Genomic DNA, 11,094 nt, shown 5'->3' with positions numbered 1-11,094 from the left:
ATAGTGATTTGGCCAGTCATTTGAAGCGTGACGCTGGGACGGCTTAGCAGTCTCCTGCGTCCTGTAGGAAGCAGACTCTTGGCTCTTTGGAAGCGGTACGCAAATGTACGTAAAGCCAGTGTAGGCGGCTGCTGCTGCAACACCTTTAGAAAATACTGTATGCGACGCTACAGGCATGCCATACAAGGGTGCTTTTGTGGGAAAGCCTCCGTCCTCTTCTTTGTAGCCGCCCTTTAAGTACTGGCAGACTGCGATGAGGTTCCCTCCCCCGCGAGCCTTCTCTTCTGCAAGGGAGAAGAGATCCAACTCCTTCAGCCTTTCCTCCTAGGGCAGGTTCTCCAGCCCTTTGGTCATCTTTTTGGCCCTCCTTGGGACCTTCCCCAGTCGGTCTGCGTCTCTTTTTTGAATTGTGGGGACCAGAACTGGACACGGCGCTCCAGGTGCGGCCTGCGGGGGTAGCCTGTGTGAGAAGAGGCCAGGGTCTGCCCTGTGCTGGACGCAGCTGGTGCCAGCCAGCTAGGCACTGGACTTGCCGCAGGCCAAAGCTGAGCGGCTCAGCGAAGCCGGGGGCGCCCCTGGGAAAACCTATTGAAGAAAGGGCAAAGCGCTGTCCGGGGCAGGTATTTCCCTGCTGCCTGTGGGTCCGGCCGGTGGATGTTTCCTGAAGGAACTTTTTCATCCTATTTTCTCCCCCTGTCCTGTTGAGGAGGGGCAGTGAGAGAGCGGCTGGGCGGGCCCCTGACAGCCGGCCGAGGTCAATCCATCACAAAGCCTAAAGGGCAGATTCCTCCATGTAGAAGTGTTGAAGGGGGTTGGTGCTTTAAGGAACGATAGTGACTGGGGTTTTGGAGACAGGACGTTTTGGAGACAGGAAAGTCGGGAAATCACTGGGGATCCAGTTGCTTCGAGGGGGGGAAATTTCAAGAGAAAAAGCCTTCTTTCTGAGCAATAAGAGGCTCTTGTGAGCAGAGGGCTCTAGTCTCCCTTTGTTCTCACTTGGTAATGAAAGAGACAAGGCACCGGAACTCCTGCGTGCGAAGGGATGAAAATGTGCGGAGCCTGTTGGATGCTCTTTGTGTGCGCGTGTTGGAAACCCAGGAACAGCTATAAGGAGGTGGGTGTGAGCTTGGTTAACTTGGCCAAGCCAACCACGCAAAGCTGACCCAACCTCCCGCCCGCATCAGAACCAGTGCCACCAGAAAAGCACGTAAGGTGTTAGCAATTGGAGATCCCCTACTGAGAGGCACCGACGCACCCGTTTGCCGTCCAGGCGATTTCTCTCGAGAAGTCTGCTGCCTACCAGGGGCTCGCATCCGTGGCGTCGCCGAGAGGCTGCCGAGCCTGGTGATCCCTGCAGATTATCATGCGCTCCTACTATTCCGCGTAGGGTCTGACGAGGCAACTTAGAACCCTCCAAAGAGACTTTATGTCCCTCGGAGCAATGTTAAAAGGATCAGGAGCACAGGTGGTGGTCTCCTCTCTCCTCCCAGTCAGAGGGAGGGGTCCAGGAAGGAGGAGACGAATTGAACAGGTGAATGCCTGGCTGCGTAGCTGGTGCCATACGCGAGGTTTTGGCTTCTGTGATCACGGGTGTACCTTTGAGAAGCCGGGTCTGTTGGGAGCTGATGGGATTCGCCTGACCAAGCGGGGCAAGAGGGTCTTTGCCAACAAGCTGGCCGGACTTACAAGGAGGGCTTTAAACTAGGCTCAGCGGGGGAAGGGGATGGAGTTCTGAGCAACAGAGAAGAGCCAGGGGCTGCTGATGCGTTAGGAACCAACAGGGGAACCCCTGAGAAATGCCGCAAAGGACTTGGGGCTTGATCCTCCAGAAAGGCGACACGGTCGGCAGCCCAACTGAAGTGCCTCTATACCACTGCGCGCAGCACAGGTAACAAACAGGAGGAGTTGGAAGCCCCTGTGCAGAAGGAGCAGAAGGGAGCTGGCAGCTCTTTCAGGACGTTTTTTCTTCGAGCACAAGAGCTCTCGATTCCCACGTGTAAGAAACGGGAAAATAGAAATTCGTCTACCTAGACTTTAGTAAAGCCTTTGACACCGTTTCCCACAGCGTTCTCCTGAAGAAACTGGCTGCTCATGGCTTGGACGGGCGTACTCTTTGCTGGGTAAAGAACTGGCTGGAGGGCCGGGCCCAGAGAGTTGTGGTGAACGGAGTTAAATCCAGTTGGCGGCCGGTCACAAGTGGTGTTCCCCAGGGCTCAGTACCGGGGCCGGTTCTGTTTAATATCTTTCTCAACGACCTGGACGAGGGGATCGAGTGCACCCTCACTCAGTAAGTTTGCAGCCGACACCAAGTTGGGCGGGAGCGTCGATCTGCTTGAGGGTAGGATGGCTCTACAGAGGGATCTGGACAGGCTGGATTGATGGGCCGAGGCCGATGGTATGAGGTTCAACAAGGCCAAGTGCCGGGTCCTGCACTTGGGTCACAACAACCCCGTGCAACGCTACAGGCTTGGGGAAGAGTGGCTGGAAAGCTGCCCGGCAGAAAAGAGCCTGGGGGTATTGGTAGACAGCCGTCTGAATGTGAGCCAGCAGTGTGCCCAGGTGGCCAAGGCGGCCAACAGCATCCTGGCCAGTATCAGGAATAGCGTGGCGAGCAGGACTGGGGAAGCGACTGTCCCCCTGTACTCAGCACCGCTGAGGCCGCACCTCGAATACTGTGTTCAGTTTTGGGCCTCTCACTACAAGAAAGACACGGAGGTGCTGGAGCGTGTCCGGAGAAGGGCAACGGAGCTGGTGAGGGGTCTGGAGCACAAGGCTTATGAGGAGCGGCTGAGGGAACTGGGGTGGCTTAGCCTGGAGTAAAGGAGGCTGAGGGGAGACCTTATCGCTCTCTACAACTACCGGAAAGGAGGTTGTAGCGAGGCGGGGGTTGGTCTCTTCTCCCAAGTAACAGGCGATAGGACGAGAGGAAACGGCCTCGAGTTGCGCCAGGGGAGGTTTAGGACGGATATTAGGAAAAATTTCTTCGCGGAAAGGGTTATCGAACGTTGGACCAGGCTGCCCAGGGAAGTGGTTGAATCACCATCCCTGGAGGTATTTAAAAGACGGGTAGACGCGGCGCTTAGGGACGTGGTTTGGTGGTGGTTTTGGCAGCGTTAGGTTAATGGTTGGACTCGATGATCTTAAAGGTCCCTTCCGACCTAGACGATTCTATGAAATCAGGCAAGGAAGGCAGGAGCCCAGCATGGCTGAGTAAGGACCTTCTGGTCGAGCTGAAGCGCAAGGAGGAAATGCGTAGGCGGTGGAAGCAGAGACACGCATCCTGGGAAGAATATAGGGATGGGGTCGGGAAAGCTAAGGCACAGCTGGAGCTGAATTTGGCAAGGGATGTGAAGAAGAATCATAAGAAGGGCTTCTACAGGTGCGTTGGTCAGAAAAGGAAGACTAAAGAAAACGCACACCACCCCCACCCCCACCCCCCTCCGATAGGTAAGACAGGAGAGCTAGCGCCAACCGACATGGAGAAGGCCGAGGCACTCAAGGATTTTTCTCCTCCGTTGTCGCCGGCAATCACTGTTCCCGCATCTCCCAAGTCCCTGAACCTCAAGGCAGGGACTGGGGGAACAAAGTCCCTCCCATCGTAGGAAAGGATCCGGTTCGAGACCACCTGAGGAACCTGAACATACGCAAGTCCTGCACTGGGGAGGAACAACCCCATGCACCAGTAGATGCTGGAGGCCGACTGGCTGGAGAGCAGCTTTGCTGACGTGGGGGGCTCCTGGTGGACATCAAGTTGAACATGAGCCGACAACGTGCCCTTGCCGCAAAGGCGGCTAAGGATATCCTTAGCCCGCTACAGAGGAAAGCAGGGTTTATACATGTTACAATACAGTTGTGTAGACCAATCAAATTGCTCACTATCCCCGGGGGTGCAGGGCACCAGAGACCACCCTTGGGCAGCTTTGGGGGCACTGCCTGTTTTTCTACGAGCCTCCTACCCAGCTTAGCGCAAATCCTATCTCGATCTGCGCCCCCCCACACACACCCACACCCACAGCCCTCGAGCCACCAGTGCTGAAGACACGCTTTGTATTGTATTTTCTCCCAGGAGGCGCGCAGCTTAGAAACGTCTGCAATCCAAGCGGGGCTTGCAGGGAACAATTGAGAGCAACTTCTGTCGGTTCTGGGGAGTGTTCTGAAAAGTTAAGGCCTGCCCTGCCCTGGCAAAAGCAGTCCTTTGACTGGAGGGAGCAGCACCAAAAAGCCACAAGCACGTTTGGGGTGGAGTTGACGCGGTAATAAATAACAGTCAATAGTACTTGTAGCTACAACAGCCTCTTCTGAGACCTCGTCGCCCGCCCACAGGGTCGCAGCACTACACGGCACGGATCCCTCCGCGGACTGGCCCAACGTCTTCTCCCTCCGCCCCCAGGTCGGATCCCTCCGCGCCCCCAGGGCACGCAAACTCCCTGAGCCCCGCTAAGCACCAGGTCGACGAGGGCGGACCCGCCGGGGGGCCGGGGACAAGCGAAAACGACAGACGAGACAGCCAATCGAGACGCGGGATCGGCCGGCGGCCATCTGGCGGCCCAATGGGCGCCGCGGAGGGCCTGGCCGAGTGGAGGAAGCGCGGGGGCGACAAGGGGCGTTGTCGTGGCCGACGAGCTTATTGGGGCGCGGGCCGCCCGGCCTGGTGCCGCCGCCACCCGCAGTGTTTTCGGGAAGATCATCGGCAAGGCGCTTCCCCGCCAACGTCGCCTACGAGGACGAGGAGGTAGCCGCGGCTTTGCTCTGAGCGCGGTTCCTCCTCCCTCCCCCCGTCCCCCCCTCCCCCCGCGCTCGCAGGCACCCTGAGCCGAGGACCCGTTGCGCGGTGCCCGGGAGCGCGGCAGGGCGGGTGGCGGCCTTGCTGCGGGCGGGCGGGCGGGCGGGCGGGCGGTGGAGGGACGGGGCCTCTCTGGGTTGTGGCGCTCTCTACTGCGCGATCCCTATAACATCGCGCTTCTTCGGTGCGGCCCCCCCGCCCCCGGCTGCCGCGGCGCGTACTGGGTTGCTGGTGCTGGCCGGCTCGCCTCGGTTCCCAGCCCCGCCGTGTCGCGTGCGCGCGTGCGTAGAGGAGGGCCTCTGACGGTAAGGCACTTGGTGGCAGCCGCAGACGTTTGCCGCGTGATATCCCTTTGGCACTGCAAGTCGTGCAAAGTTTGCTGCCGAGGGATGCGAGTGGTCCTACCTCGTGTAGGACGACAGTCTTGAAACCTTAGATTAAGCGCACGCAGTCAGTCTCCTCGGGGATTCCAGGCGTATGTATGTAAACGGTGAACGTCTGAGTGGTGACCGTAATGAGTTAGTTCTGCGTAGGAGAAACGCAGGTCTTGATGTGCCTCCTAATAGCACTGTAGAGATTTCGCAGCTCTGCTGTGCTAGGCTTTGGTTCTGCGCCCCCAAACTGGATTGTTACAGCTTTTCTTATTTTTCTTTACCAAAAAAGTAAATCCAGAAACTCGTCATCCTTAGGAAACGATCGACCCGAATTAAAACGTACTGGAGGTCGCTAGTCTGAAGTACTGGCCCGCCTCCTTGCCCCCATCACCTTGCATGCTGAATCCCACTTCTGGAGGGGGCTCTGTAAAGACGTTGTATTTTTTTGTACAGAAAGCATTAATATCGCGTAAGAAAAATCAACGTTTCGGCTTGCGTTTGGGGTCTGCTTCTGACTTTTCGGAAGTCTGCTTCTGTAGGAGTTCAGTGGGGCATATTGATTTGCTTAAGCTATTATTACCTTTCTCTGAAGCCAATGACGTTTTAACTGTTTACTCTTCCTCCAGCGCCTTGCGTTCCGTGATCTTTCACCCCAAGCTCCGATGCTTTTCCTAGCCATGCCTAAGGAGGCAATTATGAGGTTATGCGAAGCAGAAGATCCTGGTGAATGTGTAAGTACTGTGGAAGCTTTCTGTACGCTAAACTGTACCTGTCGTTAGTTCCTAATTTAGTAGACTCTTTCCCATCCCCCCTTTTCCCCTTGATAGGGCACGGTAGGCTGGTTTGGGTTTTCTGGCGCTATAATCTTTTCTCTCTGGCTTGTAATGGAGCTGAGCTTTTTGACCGAAAGTAGCGATATAAAGCAATGCTCATCCCTGGGTACGTACTCCTGGTGCAAAATGCAGTGTTGTTTTGGAGCGCAGGGTGATGCCTACTGTCACGGTTTAGAGCAAGAGGAGGAGTAGTACTTCTTCTAATACGGAGAAGAGGGCTTGGGGTTTTTGGCAGGTCGGGGGTGAGGAAGGGCAAAGCTGGTCGAGAGGTGCTGGATGCTTCGCTTTTGGCTATAAAAGTCAAGTTCAGAGACTTTGTAAACCCACGCAAAAGGCAGCCTGAAGCTTATTTTCCACCCGAGTTGCGTATGTTGCCTGAAGAGATAACGGGGGGCTTTAACCCGGAGACAAACTTAGCTTCTGTGGCTGTTTTGTAGTCCGTTACTGTCTAGCTTGAAAACAATTGCGTAGCCCTCTTTCTTCCCCCCCCCTACAGTGTGCGTAATCGGTCTTTGTAGCTTTGCTTGGGAAATGCCGGTTGCAGGCGGACAGACAGTAATTTGAAGCGCAGTGGTTGAATTGCTAGGAGTTGGCTAACTGGTTTCTCTGGGTGCTTCTCTGCTCTCATTCCTCCCCTCCCTGCCCTCTCCCCTTCTTGTCTGTGGCTTTTTATTTTACTTATTTATGGTTTTGTACTTCCTTCTCCAGCTTCTTGGGCATTTAATGATTGTTGGCAAGCAGCGTGCTGCTCACCTGGGCCTGACCGATGGATTCCGGATGGTTGCGGATGAAGGGCCCGAGGGTGGGCAGCCTGTCTGTCACGTACATCTACGTATTCTGGGTGGCCGTCAGTTGGGCTGGCCGCCTGGCTGAGATTTTTGCACCGCAAGAGCTGCTGCACGTGTACAAATCGCCGCTGAATGGATTTCGTCTGTTGCCCATCGATCTAGGCACTGTTGATGTCGAATGTTTTGTGCCGCGTGTCTGTGGAAGGTAATAAAAGCTGTGAGCAGCAGTTGCACAATAAAGATTTAGCATGGGGATCTCGCCTCCGTCTTGTGCGTCTTACTGAGGGAAATAGTTCCGCAAGTTAAAACGGCGTCTCCCCGGAGTGTAAGTACGTGGACTGTGTTGGTCTGTTAACAGTGTTCTATAGATAGATAGTGATTTGGCCAGTCATTTGAAGCGTGACGCTGGGACGGCTTAGCAGTCTCCTGCATCCTGTAGGAAGCAGACTCTTGGCTCTTTGGAAGCGGTACGCAAATGTACGTAAAGCCAGTGTAGGCGGCTGCTGCTGCAACACCTTTAGAAAATACTGTATGCGACGCTACAGGCATGCCATACAAGGGTGCTTTCGGCACAGTGCAATGCGTTGGAAGCATCCAACTCCTGTTGGAGCACTTCATCAAGGGCTGCGTGATAAGGCCCCGTTGATAATCCCTTTTCTGCTGAGGAGGGACGTGGTAGGAGAAAACAATTGGTCTGAATGGCAGCTGTGGTGCTTCCATAGCACGGTGGAATATCTCTCTTGGTCCATTTGGGTCAGCTGTCCTGGCTGTGTCCCCTGCCAGCCTCTTGCCCACCCCCAGCTTACTGGACTGTGGGGGTGGGGGTGGCTGGAGAGACAGCCTCCGTGCTGTGGGAGCACTGCTCGGCAGTAGCCAGAACACTGGTGTGTTATCAACACCCTTCCAGCTACAGCTACGAAGCACAGCACTATGAGGGCTGCTGTGGGGAAAGTTACCTTCCATCCCAGCCAGACCCAAACCAAAGCTACGTCGCAGGGAGACAGCCAACTTCATCTTTCTTTAACAGCTATTAAAAAAGGGAGACGGGCATGGGAAAGCAGGGCCATCCTTCGTTGCCCTTGAACGCTGCGTCCGACCTTTTGTGGGAAAGCCTCCGTCCTCTTCTTTGTAGCCGCCCTTTAAGTACTGGCAGACTGCGATGAGGTTCCCTCCCCCGCGAGCCTTCTCTTCTGCAAGGGAGAAGAGACCCAACTCCTTCAGCCTTTCCTCCTAGGGCAGGTTCTCCAGCCCTTTGGTCATCTTTGCGGCCCTCCTTGGGACCTTCCCCAGTCGGTCTGCGTCTCTTTTTTGAATTGTGGGGACCAGAACTGGACACGGCGCTCCAGGTGCGGCCTGCGGGGGTAGCCTGTGTGAGAAGAGGCCAGGGTCTGCCCTGTGCTGGACGCAGCTGGTGCCAGCCAGCTAGGCACTGGACTTGCCGCAGGCCAAAGCCGAGCAGCTCAGCGAAGCCGGGGGCGCCCCTGGGAAAACCTATTGAAGAAAGGGCAAAGCGCTGTCCGGGGCAGGTATTTCCCTGCTGCCTGTGGGTCCGGCTGGTGGATGTTTCCTGAAGGAACTTTTTCATCCTATTTTCTCCCCCTGTCCTGTTGAGGAGGGGCAGTGAGAGAGCGGCTGGGCGGGCCCCTGACAGCCGGCCGAGGTCAATCCATCACAAAGCCTAAAGGGCAGATTCCTCCATGTAGAAGTGTTGAAGGGGGTTGGTGCTTTAAGGAACGATAGTGACTGGGGTTTTGGAGACAGGACGTTTTGGAGACAGGACGTTTTGGAGACAGGACGTTTTGGAGACAGGACAGTCGGGAAATCGCTGGGGATCCAGTTGCTTCGAGGGGGGGAAATTTCAAGAGACAAAGCCTTCTTTCTGAGCAATAAGAGGCTCTTGTGAGCAGAGGGCTCTAGTCTCCCTTTGTTCTCACTTGGTAATGAAAGAGACAAGGCACCGGAACTCCTGCGTGCGAAGGGATGAAAATGTGCGGAGCCTGTTGGATGCTCTTTGTGTGCGCGTGTTGGAAACCCAGGAACAGCTATAAGGAGGTGGGTGTGAGCTTGGTTAACTTGGCCAAGCCAACCACGCAAAGCTGACCCAACCTCCCGCCCGCATCAGAACCAGTGCCACCAGAAAAGCACGTAAGGTGTTAGCAATTGGAGATCCCCTACTGAGAGGCACCGACGCACCCGTTTGCCGTCCAGGCGATTTCTCTCGAGAAGTCTGCTGCCTACCAGGGGCTCGCATCCGTGGCGTCGCCGAGAGGCTGCCGAGCCTGGTGATCCCTGCAGGTTATCATGCGCTCCTACTATTCCGCGTAGGGTCTGACGAGGCAACTTAGAACCCTCCAAAGAGACTTTATGTCCCTCGGAGCAATGTTAAAAGGATCAGGAGCACAGGTGGTGGTCTCCTCTCTCCTCCCAGTCAGAGGGAGGGGTCCAGGAAGGAGGAGACGAATTGAACAGGTGAATGCCTGGCTGCGTAGCTGGTGCCATACGCGAGGTTTTGGCTTCTGTGATCACGGGTGTACCTTTGAGAAGCCGGGTCTGTTGGGAGCTGATGGGATTCGCCTGACCAAGCGGGGCAAGAGGGTCTTTGCCAACAAGCTGGCCGGACTTACAAGGAGGGCTTTAAACTAGGCTCAGCGGGGGAAGGGGATGGAGTTCTGAGCAACAGAGAAGAGCCAGGGGCTGCTGATGCGTTAGGAACCAACAGGGGAACCCCTGAGAAATGCCGCAAAGGACTTGGGGCTTGATCCTCCAGAAAGGCGACACGGTCGGCAGCCCAACTGAAGTGCCTCTATACCACTGCGCGCAGCACAGGTAACAAACAGGAGGAGTTGGAAGCCCCTGTGCAGAAGGAGCAGAAGGGAGCTGGCAGCTCTTTCAGGACGTTTTTTCTTCGAGCACAAGAGCTCTCGATTCCCACGCGTAAGAAATGGGAAAATAGAAATTCGTCTACCTAGACTTTAGTAAAGCCTTTGACACCGTTTCCCACAGTGTTCTCCTGGAGAAACTGGCTGCTCATGGCTTGGACGGGCGTACTCTTTGCTGGGTAAAGAACTGGCTGGAGGGCCGGGCCCAGAGAGTTGTGGTGAATGGAGTTAAATCCAGTTGGCGGCCGGTCACAAGTGGTGTTCCCCAGGGCTCAGTACTGGGGCCGGTTCTGTTTAATATCTTTCTCAACGACCTGGACGAGGGGATCGAGTGCACCCTCACTCAGTAAGTTTGCAGCCGACACCAAGTTGGGCGGGAGCGTCGATCTGCTTGAGGGTAGGATGGCTCTACAGAGGGATCTGGACAGGCTGGATCGATGGGCCGAGGCCGATGGTATGAGGTTCAACAAGGCCAAGTGCCGGGTCCTGCACTTGGGTCACAACAACCCCGTGCAACGCTACAGGCTTGGGGAAGAGTGGCTGGAAAGCTGCCCGGCAGAAAAGAGCCTGGGGGTATTGGTAGACAGCCGTCTGAATGTGAGCCAGCAGTGTGCCCAGGTGGCCAAGGCGGCCAACAGCATCCTGGCCTGTATCAGGAATAGCGTGGCGAGCAGGACTGGGGAAGCGACTGTCCCCCTGTACTCAGCACCGCTGAGGCCGCACCTCGAATACTGTGTTCAGTTTTGGGCCTCTCACTACAAGAAAGACACTATTTCGATCTGTGCCCCCCCACTGTTGCGTGAAAAGGGGCAAAGCGGTTTTGGCAGAAAATAAACCCCCTTGCGTTCTAACACTCCTCACCGAGGTGGGAGGCTAGGTGCGGCTAGGTTTAAATTCTGAGTGATGCCCAATTCAGCACTATCAGTCCAATCGCGTTTAATATGTATTAAACTGTTACGATTTGGATACACTAATAGTGGACTGCACCTTCAGTCTAGTCGTGCTCATGAACTAGCACGGCCACTCTCGAGTCTTTGGTCGCGTTCAGTGAGAAACCAAAACGACTAGCTACTTAAAAAAGTGCAGTTTATTTAAACAACATGTGAATTGTGCTTAACTGATTCGTGTCAGTGTGGAACAGTGTTAGGGCCACAGGGTGAAGTGTGACCTTTGATTGTTTTGTCTGTATGGCCGCAGACGAGACGGTGTGTCTATCGTGTCTGTGTTTTGCAGGAGCCACCTGGCGAACATTCTAAATACCAACTTAAACCGGTCCTGTTGTTATCTGCATAGTGACCTGTAAGAGGGGGGATACACCCATTTTTGGCAAGGGCCAACCATTTTAGAGACAGTTATGAATATGTATTAGTATAGGAGATATAAACCAAAAATGGGGTCTGTAAGGTGTGTGTCTTGGTTGGGCAGAGACTCCCGGCA

At 55.3% G+C, this 11,094-nt stretch overlaps 1 protein-coding gene across 1 annotated transcript; it reads left to right on the top strand.

The window, feature by feature from the left end:
• Nucleotides 1–4,605: 4,605 nt before the first annotated feature.
• Nucleotides 4,606–7,033, top strand: LOC141735656 (adenosine 5'-monophosphoramidase HINT1-like; the record flags this gene model as incomplete). The annotated part of the gene is given in 4 exon segments (XM_074568709.1): nucleotides 4,606–4,701; nucleotides 4,703–4,732; nucleotides 5,784–5,888; nucleotides 6,699–7,033. Coding segments are annotated over 4 exon segments (396 nt in total), but the record flags the coding sequence as incomplete, so codon positions are not given.
• Nucleotides 7,034–11,094: the final 4,061 nt, after the last annotated feature.

This window comes from Larus michahellis, chromosome W, assembly GCF_964199755.1.
Source record: "Larus michahellis chromosome W, bLarMic1.1, whole genome shotgun sequence".
Classification (NCBI taxonomy): domain Eukaryota; kingdom Metazoa; phylum Chordata; class Aves; order Charadriiformes; family Laridae; genus Larus; species Larus michahellis.
This window is presented reverse-complemented; position numbering and strand designations above follow the sequence as displayed.